This window comes from Dermochelys coriacea, chromosome 6 (genome assembly GCF_009764565.3).
Source record: "Dermochelys coriacea isolate rDerCor1 chromosome 6, rDerCor1.pri.v4, whole genome shotgun sequence".
In the NCBI taxonomy this organism is placed as follows: Eukaryota; Metazoa; Chordata; order Testudines; family Dermochelyidae; genus Dermochelys; species Dermochelys coriacea.
The window spans coordinates 7,743,520-7,758,105 of record NC_050073.1 but is presented as its reverse complement, the minus strand read 5'-3'; the positions used below and the strand labels follow the sequence as shown (position 1 = coordinate 7,758,105).

The 14,586-nt window shown below is 57.2% G+C and overlaps 1 protein-coding gene across 10 annotated transcripts in view; it reads left to right on the top strand.

The window, feature by feature from the left end:
- Positions 1–4,161, top strand: part of CTNND1 (catenin delta 1) — a 59,968-nt gene extending 55,807 nt beyond the window's left edge. For 5 of the 10 annotated variants that reach the window (XM_043516414.1, XM_043516412.1, XM_043516413.1 and 2 more), the window contains 5 exons: positions 573–660; positions 1,115–1,162; positions 1,402–1,499; positions 1,831–1,893; positions 2,138–4,161. In XM_043516414.1, the coding sequence (XP_043372349.1) occupies positions 573–660; positions 1,115–1,162; positions 1,402–1,499; positions 1,831–1,893; positions 2,138–2,149 (309 nt within the window). In that variant the 3' untranslated portion in view covers positions 2,150–4,161. The remainder of the gene's footprint in view (positions 1–572; positions 661–1,114; positions 1,163–1,401; positions 1,500–1,830; positions 1,894–2,137) is intronic. The other 5 variants (XM_038405544.2, XM_038405543.2, XM_043516416.1 and 2 more) reach the window with 3 other exon arrangements.
- The last annotated feature ends 10,425 nt before the right edge of the window (positions 4,162–14,586 follow it).

Below are 14,586 nucleotides of genomic sequence, written 5' to 3'. Positions count from 1 at the left end.
GTGCGGCTAGGAAGGTTCTTGTTTTAAATAGATTCTGTTGGGTGCTGAGAACTCCAGACAATCTGGCTACTTCTCTAGGACCAGATCTTAGAATTCTGGCTTGAATCCCTGTCAGATTCCCATTTGACAGATGGGGATGGGCATTTCCTGCCTTTCTGTGGGGCTTCATGATTAGTGTGAGATCAGTATCTGAGGTGCTCAGATACTGGATCCCACATACATATGCAAGTTCCTAGATGGCACTAAACTTCCCCCTTGATAGATGGCTATTCTCACAACTCCTTGCAGAAGAGTCAAAATGCAAAGAAGCTTATTCACCAGGCCAAATCCTGTCTTCCACTGCATATTGAACCGCTCCTGTCAGCAGTGCCCAGCCTTCCCTGGAATGGGCTTGACCTCTCTTCAGACGCTAGAGGGCAGCACGCTTGGATCAGTCCGGATTCTGCCATTGCTGAACTCCAGCTGTAGAGGCCTGGGTATCTTAGTGTGGCGGGCTAAGGGACCTATCTCTGTGAGATCTAGCAACTGGGATGTATAGGTCATGGATGTTACAGGCCCCCCTCCTGTTTCAGGTGAATCTAAACAATGCCTCTCGGAGCCAGGGAGGTAACTCGTTTGATGACAGCACCTTGCCCCTCATTGACAGGAACCAAAAAGCAGGTATGTTGCGCCACTCCCTGTAGACAGCCATGCAGCCCTCACAAGTCCAGTCATACCTACTGACCCCCTACGTTCAGATTGCTTCAGTTGCTCTTTCTGCAAAACCCAACCTGATGTACAGTGCAGTTAGTGGGCTCCGTGCTCCAAGAGCTGCCTCTGCACCTCACTCTTGGTGGTTTCACTGGGAGCTGTTTGCTCAGCATCTCTGACAGTGTCTGTGCTCCAGACTTAACAGTCCATGGGTTAGACTGAGAATGTAGCTGGTGTTTATAAAGGCCCTATAGCATCTTGCATTGAGTTTGTGAGCCAGCTGACTTCACCGCAGGCTTAGGTAATTCTTACTTGCCTGAGTGAGCCCAAACAATGAACCAGCTTATCTGCTGCTTGAGAGTTTGCCTGGCTGGGTGAGTACCCTTGAGGTCTGGTGTCTGAAACTCCCATCCTCTTTCTCTAGATAAGAAATCCTCCCGAGAGGAGATCCAGATGAGCAACATGGGACCAGGTAAGAAACGGGCAGCTGGCTTACGGCACAGACACGCAGACTAGAGTATATGGGGATCTGCCTAGAACATGTCCTGCTGCTTAGATCAGAGCCAACACTGGAGAGAGAGGGAATGTGTAAAGGGTCAGGAAAGTCATTGTAAATAGCTCTTGACCGGCACTACCAGCTTCTTGTGGCCTAAGCTCCCAGTTGCTGGTTGGAGGGATCTGTCTCACTCGCCATGTGTCCTCCTAATCCAGACAACTACTCCACGCTGGACGAGAGAGACCACAATAGGACCCTAGACCGGTCTGGAGACCTGGGTGATGTGGAGCCGCTGAAGGGAGCACCACTGATGGTAAGACCTGCTGCTACTCTCGAGTCTCCTTAGTCCCTGCTACTTCTGCTCTGCTGAATCCCAGAAACCTGGGGCAGGTGGGGAGGGAAGGGCTCTGGACCTAAGTGGTCAGGACAGGCAAACTGGAAGAAGGATACTTGTTGGCCTCTATGTTGGAAGGAGCCAAGGAGAGGACCCAGGCTTTGTCAGGTGACTCTACTTTTCTGCTCTGCCCTCTCTGCTGCCTGGACAGTCCCTGTCTTCCCTCTCAACCCATCAAGCTCAGCCTCCCTTTTCCCCTTGCTGTGTCTTGCATCCTTCCCCACACCCCACTAACAATATGTGTCTGCAGGAGAATGAAGGGCAGGAATCCCTGCATGAGGAGGATGACGACTTGTTGGCTTATCCCCCTATGGTATGTCCCAGACTCTATTTGAGTCTCCTGCTCATGTACACCAGGAAGCTGGAGGATAACCTTCTTGGGTAATCTGGTGGTGCTTGGCCAGTCAAATCATACTCTATTCCAGATCCCAATCACTTGCTGATCTGTGACCATAATCTACCTTGATTTGTTTTGCTTGGTGCGCATTGTGCTCCAGCTTGATGACAACTCCTCCCCCCGGTGCTAACCTGTTTTCATTTTTTTTCTCTCTCCACAGCAGAAGATCTAGTCTTCTCCCTGCCTCCGCTCAGTTTGGGTTTATAGTATGTTATATACAACTCTTTGTGGTGGAATGGACTGATTTTTACCTTACTTTTGCTGGACTCTTTGTGCCAACTACCCAGCCAAATGATTGGCCCTCTGCACCCCTTCTGCCTGGGGGTGGGGGACATCCGGACAGGGCCCCCACACTCCCTTCTGTAGACGGCTGCCCCTCGATCCTTGGACGTCTTTTTTTATCTTTCCTTCCAAGAGCAACTCCTGCAGACCGAATGCTTCTGATGGATCTCACTGGAGCGACTAAGGCAGGCTCTTTAAGGAACTCTTCCCCTGATGCCACAATCTCCTGCTGCACTCTCAGCACAAGGTGGATCTCAGTGGAGCCCTGTTGTACTGAGTCTGCTTTTCCTTTTAAGAGACATCAGCTCTGCTCGTGGAGGCAGGGGTTAAAGCCCACTGCCTCCTCATTGCATATAGAATATATTTTTGTGTGTGATCACTTTGCAACAAAGGATGCCAGGAATACGGGAACATTCCAGGCAGTGGTGATGGGAGGGGTAGGGACTGGCAACTGGGGGGAGGGGAAAATCACAATATTCCTGTCTCATGATTGATTGCATTTGGATACCAGATGGCTATTTTGGGGGAAGGTCTGCCCTGAGCTGAGTTCTGTTTAGTTGGCCTATTGCCTCTTATATGGGGGAAGAGAGGCGTGTAAATGGACATGCAAGGGTGGGGATTGGATCACTTGGCTTCCCACTCTCTAGTGGGACCTGGGTGAGCCTTCATCCGGATGGGTTGTTCGGGGCAGGTATTTGAGAGAGGAGCCAGCTTGGGAGAAAGTGGCGAGGGATGTGAGGGAGAAGATCCTGGTATGTAGCAGAGGCAGGGCTGGCTCTCAGATGGGAAGAGGATATCAGGTTTTTTAAGAGATGCACTGTTTCGTTAACTGTCTTAAGTCTGAGAGTGCCATGGCTTAGGGTATGCTGGGAGGAGGGGGTGATGGATTGGGAGGGATGGTGATAGGAAGCAAAAACTGACTTGTAACTACTATCCCCATCCCATACACCTTGGGTGAATGCAGCAGTGTCTGTCGGTTTCTCGACATGTGCCTTTCTTTGCCACTGTGAAACAGTTTCTTCCAACTCTTAGGCTCTCTTGCCTGGTGGAAGAGGAGTGTGTTTTGGATTCAAGGGGTTGGGGATCTCTGGCATAGATTAGCTTCTGCTCTCCTCCCCACTTGGGGCTCTAGTCTTACTGTGTTGATACCTCGGCTTGACGCAAGGGGTAGCTGGATTCCCAGGAATGTCTGGGTTGTGGGGATAAATAAGGGCTTCTCTGTCCTACCTAAATCCTCATTGGAGTAAGGTGGGGAAGGGAGAGCATTGTCAACCTGCAACTGCAAAGCTTCAGGGACTTAAGTGGGAATACCAAGTGTTCTTGGCCTTCTCACCCCATTCAGCCAGGTGGAAGGGGAAACCATGGGTGCTCTGATGAAGGGGGTGTGTCTTTGCCTCCCCATGGAAGACATTCCTAGCCCCTTTTCTGCATACAGTGCAACTGGAAGCCTCCCCTTAAGGCCACAAACTGGACCTGGATTACTCTAGTCTTGCGTGCTCAAATGGGATTCTCATTTTGCCCTCCACTGTGCATGCACTACACAAGGGGGAAGGTCTGGGCTGGGAGATCTCTGTGCCTCTCTAACCCCACTTTTGTCGCTTCCAGCCTCTTCCCCTTGGAAGAGACTGAAGTACAAATCTAAGCTGTCTTTCTGGGGTCTAACTCTTATGTATGTAAAACACTAATTCCTTTTTTAATTCCAGATGAACCAAAAACACCTCCTTTCTCCCACGGACTGCTTTAGCGCCTGCAGCGGGGAACCAATAACTAACTATTTTGCTCTCTTCTGTACCCTTTGTTCTGGGGTGCCGGGAACCTGTTCTTTGTCTGATTCCTGCGCGCTCTCTTGTAATGCTTTTAAAACAAAATGATTTTTTATATAAATAAAGTTTTTAAAGTGTGGCTCTGGGGAAAGTGGAGTTGCTCCTTCAGAACAGGCTGCAGCCGTGTGCCAGAGTAAGGCAAACCAGTGTGGAGCTGGTCCTCTGGTAGGACTTTGGAAGGGGGTTTATCCAGTATTCTGACTCCTAATTACATTTGACTGAGAAGCTCAGATGCTACAGTATATTATCCTTGCACACCTCTGCAAGGTAGGGCAGTACTGTTTATCACCATTGTACAGGTGGGGGAACTGAGGCACGGACTAAGGGACTTGCCTAAGATCACAGGAGGAGGCTGTGGCAGATAAGGGAATTGAACTGGGGTCTCAAGTCCTAAGGTAGTGCCCTAAGCACTGGGCCTACCCTTTGCTTGTATCCGCTACTGTGGGGGATGAATTCATGTTGCTTTCTAGGGTATATGAGCCCAGCATAGGTTGGCTTGTGGCCATTACTGGGGTCATAGGCCACTACATTGAGCACCACTGGCCCATAGTGAGACACTTCATAAGAACACTCCCTCTTGGCTACAAAAGAAGCACTTGTCAGCCCAGCTCAGTAGGATGGGTTGTTTTTTATCCCAGATTCCCATAGCAGCTGCCCATTCCACTACATCCCCCTTCACTGCTTCTTGTTTCACCCTAAACCCTGTAATCTAGATGGCTGGGGCAAATCCCTTTGCCAATAGCGGCAGTGCCCATGATCTGAGGCCTTTGGTGCCAGCAGTCTTGACCGTGAGTTGGCCCTTGTAATCAGCCCCCTGTGGGGAGTATTCCTTGGGCCAGTATCATGCCCTTGACTCTTGGGTCAGTCGTGGGGTAGCTTGGGCTAGTTTAGTTGGCTGTTCAGTAGGCTGTTGAGTAAATGTTTACTCTGCATGCACAGGGCTGGGTGCAGCCAGTTCTTTACATCCCAGAAGAAACTGCACTTCATAACCTACTAGACCAGACAGCTCTTACTTGGACTCATTCTTAAGGGCATGACCACTAGCTAATTGCAAAGTTGCTATCACAGTCCCTTCCCTCTCATACTTCTGAGGTCCAGCTCTTTCTATGAGTGACTCTTCCAGGTCCTGTGGACCCCCCCTTCTTAGGCTGGGGGGAATCCTTTAGCAGTGGGTGGGCTTTGCCTGCCCACTTCCTGGATCCCAATAAGGCCAGTCCCAATTCTTGGCTCACCATGCCTCTTCCTCCATTCACAGCCCTTCTGCTCTCCAATTTCCAAAGGTTGCCCCTAGATGGGGTGAACACTTCCATGCACAGGAACAATATAGTAACTGGAGTTCTGAACAGCACAACTCAGTTGCTCTTAATCCCCCAAGTCTCTGAATAGTAGGCAACTGCCCCCAGTGGGTTGTTTAAACAAATCTATTACAAAAATGTCATTTGCAGTCACAATGCTGTTAACATGCAGTAGGTTTCTGCAATGGCCTCTGTTGGAAAACCAGCATTATGGAAAACACTATTTTAAATCCAGTTTAGGGGCCCCTGACCTTGCTACTCTGTAGCAACTGTGCTGGCCTCGGCTCTGCTGTGATGTGAGCTAACAAGGAGCCAGACCCGCATTTTCTCTTGGCTGGCTCCATCATCAACTTCCATGGTAAAATATTTAACTTAGAGATGCTTCAGTGGTTCAGCTGTTATTGCACCGATAGGGTTGGGGAGCTAAAAGCAAGGTCTAGCTTTGCAGCTGCATTGTAATACCTTGGAGAGCAGTGACAGGCCGAGTATGGAAGGTGTGACAAAGCTCTGTCCTTGCCTCCGTGGGTCCCGCATTTCCTGGCGGATTTCTCTAGCCTCAAAGGCTCACTGTGACCCTCCACATAACGCTTCTTTCTCTAGAGACAAGGATTACAGTCTACTGAGCCATTTTCATCATTAGCCAGCAAGGGAGGGGAGGAGAAGTTATCCTTCCTTGCACAGTCTCTTTTGTCTCCCAGCCTCAGTGATTAATGAGGGGGCAAAGGTGGGCAGGGGGAGCCCGGGCCCACTCTCTACTCCGGGCTTCAGCCCAGGGACCCTAATAGTATCAGCTATGGTAGCTGACCTTTTAGAAACATGACATGTACAATTCCCTGGGCTACTTCCCCCACAGCAGCCCTCACTTCCTCAAGCTCCACTTCACCCTTACCTCAGGGCCTCCTTCCTTGTGCCTGATATGGTGTGTACTACTCAGCCTCTCCAACAGCACAACTTCCTCCCACATCTCCTGACATGCCCACCCACCTGGGTAACTGGGAGGCTTTTAACTAGTTTCAGCCAGCCCCTCGTTGGCTTCAGGTGTCCCAATCAACTTAGCCTTCTCCCTGCCTTCTGGAAAGTTCTTAATTGGTCCCAGGTGTCTTAATTAACCTGGAGCAGCTGCCATTTCACTGATCCTGGTACTAGGGATTGGTGTAGCCTGGAGCGAATCTCTCCCCCGCTCCCACTGCTCTCCCATAGCCTCCTAGCTTGGAGGAAGGTGGGAAGCTGCTGCTACTAGGCCCTAAGCTCTCCCTGCTGCTCCAGCTGCTCCCCTGGCTGGGCCAGACACCCACCCCCCCCTTCTCTGCTACCTGGTTGCTGGACCCCCCACACTTGGGTGCTGCTACTGCTGCAACTGCAGCCCCGGGGGGGGGCTGCTAGCCCACTCCCCAGAGAGGAGGAGTGAGGGACCCCAGCCACTGCTGTTGTGGATACCACCACCACCACCACCTGAGAGGGGTCCATTCTGCCTGCCTGGACTACAACCTGGAGTTCCTAGAGCTGCTGCTGCAGAGGCCGCTGCCTGGAGCTGCTGAAGCCCGAGGAGGAGAAGAAGAGGATCATCTGCCAGTGGGGCAGCACCTAGAGACTTTGCAGACCACCGTGGAGGGGACCTAAGACTGAGTAATTTCAAACTGTGCTCTTGTGGTGGGGGTTTTGACTGTGTTTGTAGGGACACGGGGGGTGTGGCGTGGAGCTGCCCCCCGATCCATCTGTGTGTCCCCCCCAACCCCCACCACTATTACCACCACCGCTGCCCCCTCCACAACCCCCACTGGCTGTATACCATCTGCCTCAGCTCCTGCCTCTGGACTCAGCTGCTTGCTTGGCTTGCCACGCCCTATTTCCACCATTTGGGCCAGAAGCAGCAGCAAGCTAAAAAAGACTTGTGCAAGTGCACATGGGCACATGTGCCCCCCCCCGGACTGCCTAACCCCCAGCTTTGCCTTTTACTACCTGCCCCATTTGCCACTTGCTTTGCCTCCTCTTTTGCTCCAGCCCCCCTTACTAGCTTCAGTTTGTTTGCCTGCCCCGCCCATTTCCTTCTGCAGCCTTTGTTTGTTTGCCCCGCCCCAGCCTCTGAAGCTAGCCCCTTGGTTTCCCTGTTCTACCCCCAGACCGCTTAGCCCCTCGCTCCTTGTGCCCATGCCCCCTCCCATGCGCTTGTGCAACTCCCCATTTCAGTTGCAACCCTCTTCACTGCACCTTCAATGTTGTTGAATCCCCCCCCCATAGTGCACCAAGAGGAGCCGGAATTTCCACCTTGTGTCGGTGACTGACCCCTAATCCCTGATTGCCCCCCGTCCAGCCCACCCCTTTTGGCGCCCTCCTCCCCTGCCTGCAGCCTAGCGGGGAGGAGTGGTCGACCTGCTTCCCCTCTCCCCTCCTCCTTTTAATGTCCTCCCTTTCCTCCTTGCTCATGATGGCGGGGGATGAGACGGGTGAGACCTCTCCAGTAGCCCGAGCTCTCCCTCCCCCGCCTGCCCCTCTGTCACCCCCCCAAGCTTCTACGTCCGCTGCCAAACCATCTGCCATCGCCCCCGCTGGGGCACCAGCAGCGACGGGCACCGGGGTGACCTCCACTGCTGCCACGTCTATCACCCCCTCAGATTTGGGGGGAGTCCTCCCAGCCGGCGGGAAGGGCCAGGGGAAGAAGAAGGGGAAGGGCCCCGCTAAAAAGACCAGGCCCTCCATGGCAGGGGCTGCCCCCAATGCCCCGGCCCCATCTCCAGCTGGGGCGCCCCTCCCCGCTGTTCCCTCCACCAGCTCTGCAGGTGTCCCTCCCCCGGCCCCTAGAGCATACGCCCAGGTGGCGGCAGCCCCCCCGCCTGCCGCTACATCATTTCTCCAGCCCACCGCCTCCGCTACCATCTATAGCGGCCGGGGCCCCTTTCCCACCATGACCAGGAAGCACGGCGTCTGTTGCCTCCTGGTGCCCGCCTCGCCCCACGTGGAGACCTATGTGCGGGCGTTGGCGAGGGTGGTGGGGCCCACGGCCATTGTGGCGGCCTCCAAAATGTATGGCAAGGTCGTCTTCTTCTTAGCATCGGAGGCCGCCGCCCAGGAGGCGGTGGAGAAGGGCCTGGCGGTGGGGGGCGTGTTCGTCCCCTTAGAGCCGCTAGAGGACCTGGGCGTCCGCCTGGTCCTGACCTCCGTCCCTCCCTTTCTCCCCAATGCCGCCCTGTTACCCGCCCTTTCTACCTTGGGGAAGCCCATCTCTGTCATCAGCCCTCTCCCGTTGGGCTGCAAAGACCCCACCCTCCGTCACGTCCTCTCCTTCCGCCGGCAAGTGCAGCTTCAACTGCCGCCGGCGGCGCGCGACGGAGAGGCACTCGAGGGGTCCTTCCTAGTCCCCTACCAGGGGACCCATTACAGGGTGCATTATTCCACGGGGGAGGCCCGGTGCTACCTCTGCCGGGCGATGGGGCACGTCCGGAGGGACTGCCCCCTTGCCCGGGAAGAAGGGGCATCCAGGACACCCGAGCCCCGGCAGGGCACCGGCCCCGTCATCGCCGACGCCCCTGGCTGCCCGGCACCCGAAACTGCCCCTCCTCCTTCCCAGTCCACCATTGCTCCCGCTCAGGCCCAAGGGGCACCCCCCGCACTATGCCGAGCCGAGCGGGAGAACCCCGCCCCCGCTGTTTGCAATCTGGCGGGGCCTGTGGAGGAGGGTGCAGCAGGGACACCGCCAAGTATGGGAGAGGGCCCGCCCCAAGGGGAATCTTCCCTCCCTTGTGCTGCCCCACCATTACCCCCTCGAGTCCCTGAGCCATCGCCTCTGCCCCCTGACACAACCCCTGCTAGCCAGCCCCCGGATGATGCCATGGAGGGCTGGGCCCTAGTCCAGGGGAAGCGGGGCAAGCGGAAGGCTCGAGCTCCGCTCCTCCCATCTGATGCGGAGGCCCCCCGGAAGACCAGGAAGGGGGGCACCGATGCCGAGCCTTCCGCTCTACCCACGGGTGTGTTCCACCCACCAGAGCCGGCTGGGGAAGACGTGGCAGCACTAGAAGGCGGTATCTCCCCTCCACGGGAGTCCCTCCCCTCCAAGACCCCCGAGGCACCATCTGAAACCCCAGTGTGCCCCAAAGTAACCATCGCGTCAGGTGCCGGCGGGGAGAATCCTGGGGTAGTGGAAAACAATTTCCCCTCTATATATGAGGAGATCGAGGCCCTGGGTCTGACCCCGGTCACCCAGGGGGAGGACGATCCTATGCCAGCGGGCCTCGATCTGGGCGACTTCTTTCCAGCCCCCCTTTCCCCATACTCCCTCCCCCTAACCGTCGCTTCTGCTCCCACCTCCGAGGAGCCCCTGGACTCCTCCATCAACCCGGCTGCAGAAGGCACCCTGCTGAGAGCCACCGAGCCAGTTGAGGCGACGGCCAGTGCCACGCGGCTGGAACCTGAGTCACCAGGGGCATCCCTCGCTGGTGAGGAACATTCGACCTCCTTTCCGGGAGAGGACCCTACAGAAGAAAGTCCACCTCCTGATGCCGTGGCTGCCAAATCCACCAGACAGCTTGCGCCCGGCATCGGTGAGAGCCCTCTCCCGACCCAGACTCTCACCTCTACCCCTGCCCCTGCCCTTCTCCCGCCCACCTCCCGAGATATTATTGCCACCCCTGGGACAGTCTCCTTCCCCTTTCCAACAGATGACTCCCAGGGAATGGCCTTTGTGTTTGCCCGTCCCGACCCACCAGGGGCTGCTATCCTCCCTCCGCCGCCCCCTATCGCCCCAGCATTCAGGTCAACCCATCAAGAGCCCCGTCGGGGGTCCGCACCCTGTCTGCCCGTCCCGCTGGGCCAGGGGACTGTACCAAGGGCCCCATCGGGAAGCAACCAGACCATAACCCCAGCCCCCCATGCGCTGCGAGAGGAGTTGCGGGAGTTCCTAGAAGACGTCCGTGGCTCCCGCAACAAAGTCCAGCTTGCCCTCCAGCGATGGGGGGACTTTAATCAAATCCTCCGGGCCGCAAGGGCCCTCATGGGGGAGGGGAAAAGGACCGGGAGACAGGGCGCCGCGGCCTACCAGCGGGTCCGCCACTTCCGTGACTCCTTACTCACCAACGGGGTGGGTCACGGACTGCTACGCGGCCCGCCGGGAGCCACGAGCATCCCTGCCGGCGAGGATCCCCCCCAGCCCTCCTCATGGCACCCTTTACCATCGCAACATTGAACACCCGTGGCTGTAAGATGGGTCTCCGCAGGTCCCAGGTGCTCTCCTTCCTTCGAGAGGGGAGGTACTCTGTGGTTTTCCTGCAGGAGACCCATACGGATCCGACCGCCGAAGACAGCTGGCGGCTGGATTGGGGGGACAGGGTCTACTTTAGCCACCTCACAGTTCATACGGGTGGAGTGGCGACCCTGTTCTCCCCCGACCTACGGCCCGAGGTGCTGGGGGTCACCGAGGCTGTGCCGGGTCGCCTGCTGCACCTCCGGGTCCAAATGGAGGGGCTCGTAGTCAACCTCGTCAACATCTATGCCCCAGCAGCGAGCCCAGAGCGGCTGCAATTCTATCAGCAGGCATCCGCCTTCCTCGGCACCTTGGATCCTCAGGAGTGCCTGGTCCTGGGAGGGGACTTTAACATCACCCTTGAGGAACGGGACCGCTCGGGGACCGAGAAGAGCCCGGCCGCCGTCGCCGTCCTCCAGGAGATAGTCGAACACCACTCCCTGGTGGACGTCTGGCGCGACCACCACCCGGATGACACTTCCACGTTCACCTTTGTCCGGGTGGAGGCCCATCGGTCGCGCCACTCCCGGTTGGACCGCATTTATTTATCACGCTTTCATCTTACACGAGCCCACTCCTCCAGCATCCGGCCGGCCCCATTTTCTGACCATCACATAGCCACCGTGACAGCCTCCCTCTGCGCGGAGAGGCCGGGGCCGGCCTATTGGCATTTTAACAACAGCTTGCTGGAGGATGCGGGCTTCGTGGCGTCCTTCCGGGAGTTCTGGCTGGCCTGGCGAGGGCAGCGGCGTGCCTTTCCCTCGGCACGGCGGTGGTGGGACGTAGGGAAGGTGCGCGCCCGGCTCTTCTGCCGTGACTACACCCGGGGCACCAGCCGACGGAGGGATGCAGCGATAGAGCAGTTGGAACGGGAGGTCTTAGAGCTGGAGAGGCGTCTGGCCGCCAGCCCCGAGGATCCACCCCTCTGCGGAGCGTGCCGGGAGAAGCGGGAGGAGCTCCGGAGCCTCGAGGACCATCGGGCCCGGGGTGCCTTTGTTCAATCCCGCATCCGTCTCCTTCGGGAGATGGATTGCGGCTCCCGCTTCTTCTACGCCCTGGAAAAAAAGAGGGGGGCTAAGAAACATATCATCTGCCTACTGACTGAGGATGGCACCCCCCTCACGGATCCGGTGGAGATGTGCGAGAGGGCGAGAGCCTTCTACGCAAGCCTATTCTCCCCGGAGCCGACCGATCCTAACGCTTGCAGAGTGCTGTGGGAGGAGCTCCCGACGGTCAGCGTGGGCGACCGAGACTGGCTAGAGCTGCCCCTCACTCTGGCCGAGTTCTCGGAAGCCCTCCGTCGCATGCCCACCAATAAATCTCCCGGCATGGACGGGCTGACCGTGGAGCTCTACCGCGTGTTCTGGGACATCCTGGGCCCAGACCTAGTCACCGTCTGGGCCGAGTCTTTGCAGAGCGGGGTCCTCCCTCTTTCGTGCAGGCGAGCCGTGCTGGCCTTATTGCCGAAGAAGGGGGACCTCCGCGATTTACGAAATTGGCGTCCCGTCTCGCTCCTCAGCACGGACTACAAAATCGTGGCAAAAGCCATCTCCCTGAGGCTAGGGTCCGTGCTGGCGGACGTGGTCCACCCAGACCAGACCTACACCGTCCCGGGCCGCAGCATCTTCGACAACCTCTATCTGGTCCGGGACCTATTGGAACTTGGGTGTAGGGATGGTCTGTCGTTCGCCCTCCTGTCCTTAGATCAGGAGAAGGTGTTCGACAGGATGGATCACGGGTATCTCCTGAGCACTCTGCAGGCATTTGGCTTCGGACCCAGGTTTGTGAACTTTCTCCGGGTGCTGTACGCTTCTGCAGAGTGTCTGGTAAGGCTCAACTGGACCCTGACCGAACCGGTCAACTTCGGGCGAGGAGTACGGCAGGGGTGCCCCCTCTCAGGCCAGCTGTACGCTCTGGCGATCGAGCCCTTCCTCTGTCTCCTCAGAAGGAGGTTGACAGGGTTGGTGCTGAGGGAGCCGGAGTTGCGGCTGGTCCTGTCGGCGTACGCTGATGACGTGCTCCTCATGGTCCAGGACCCGGGCGACTTGGTGCGAGTGGAGGCTTGCCAGGCCATCTATTCAGCAGCCTCCTCCGCGCGGGTCAACTGGGTCAAGAGCTCTGGCTTGATGGTAGGGGACTGGCGGCAGGCGAGCCCCCGCCCACCCGCGCTTCAAGCCATCCGGTGGAGCATGGGTCCGCTGCTCTATCTGGGCGTTTACCTTTCTGCCACGCATCCCTCTCCGCCGGAGAACTGGCAGAATTTAGAGGGCGGGGTGATAGAGCGGCTCCGGAAATGGACAGGACTACTCCGGTGCCTCTCCCTTCGAGGGAGAGCGTTAGTGCTTAATCAACTAGTCCTGTCCATGCTTTGGTACCGGCTCAACACCCTGGTCCCGGCCCCGGCTTTCCTGACCAACCTGCGGACATCGATTCTGGAGTTCTTTTGGTCAGGACTGCACTGGGTCCCTGCAGGGGTTCTCCATCTACCTGTGGAGGAGGGAGGGCAGGGCCTCAAATGTCTGCTTACTCAGGTCCATGTCTTCCGCCTCCAGACCCTGCAGAGGGTCCTTTATGGTGCAGGTAGTCCGGCGTGGAGCATGCTGGCGCACGCCTTCCTGCGCCGCTTCCGGGGGCTCCGATACGACCGACAGCTCCTTTATCTCCATCCGAGAGGTCTTCCGCGAGACCTCTCCGGGCTGCCGGTCTTCTACCAGGACCTTCTCCGGACCTGGAAACTCTTTACAATGACCAGGTCCGTGGCGGCCACCGAGGGGGCAGATCTCCTCGCGGAGCCCCTGCTACACAACCCCCAGCTCCGTTTGCAGGTGGCGGAGTCCCGCTCGGTGCGCCAGAGGTTGGTCCTGGCAGAGGTCACGAGTCGGAGACCTCCTGGACTATGACCGGGGAGACTGGCTGGATCTCCTAACCTTCACTCAGCGCATGGGGCTTTCCAGACCTTGTACTCCCCGACGCATACTTCAGGAGGTGAAGGCCGCTTTGCCGCCCGCTGTTCGGGTTTATCTCGACCAGGTCCTGTACGAGGGCACGCCCCACCCACCCGTTACCCCAGGCTCGCCAGACCTTTTAATTGGACCCCTCCCCCGTGGACCCAACCGATCCCTTCACCCCTTCACTAGAAGCCGGCTGCACGAGATGCAGCCGGTCTGTTTTCAAACCGCGCCAAGAAAACATCTCTACACGCTCGTGCTCCACATCCTTCACGCCCGCACCCTCATGTCCCGCCCCGATACAAAATGGCGGGACCTCCTGCCACCTTTGGAGGGTGAAGAGCCCCGGTGGGCCAGCCTATATTCCATCTTAGTCCCAAAGCCCGCTGGGGATGTCAGTTGGCAGCTCCTTCACGGAGCCGTGAGCACGGGCGTGTACTTGGCGCGGTTCACCACAATCCCAGACACCTGCCCCTTTTGCGGCGTGAGAAATACCCTGGCACATGTCTACCTGGAGTGTGCCAGGCTGCAGCCCCTATTCCGGCTCCTCACCAATATCTTATTACGTTTTTGGTTGCACTTCTCCCCTCACCTTCTCATTTATGCACTCCCTATCCGTGGCCCCACAAAGTCCCGGGATCTCCTGGTCAACCTCCTCCTGGCCCTAGCTAAAATGGCCATCTACAAAACCAGAGTGAGGAGGTTGGCCGATGGAGTCTCCTGTGACTGTAGGGCCTATTTCCGTTCCTCGGTCCGTTCACGTATCCGGGCAGAGTTCCTCTGGGCAGCATCCTCTGACTCCCTTGATGCCTTTGAGGAGCAGTGGGCGCTGTCCGGGGTTCTCTGCTCCGTGTCCCTGTCCGGTTCCCTTCGTTTGACCCTTTGACCGCACTCCTATCCCTATTATTTTATTAGTTGTCCCCCGGAATTTTTTGGGCATCTAGGTCCTGTGGATCCCCCTTTTAGGCTGAGGGGGATCCTTTAGCAGTGGACGGGCTTCGCCCGCCCACTTCCTGGATCCCAATAAG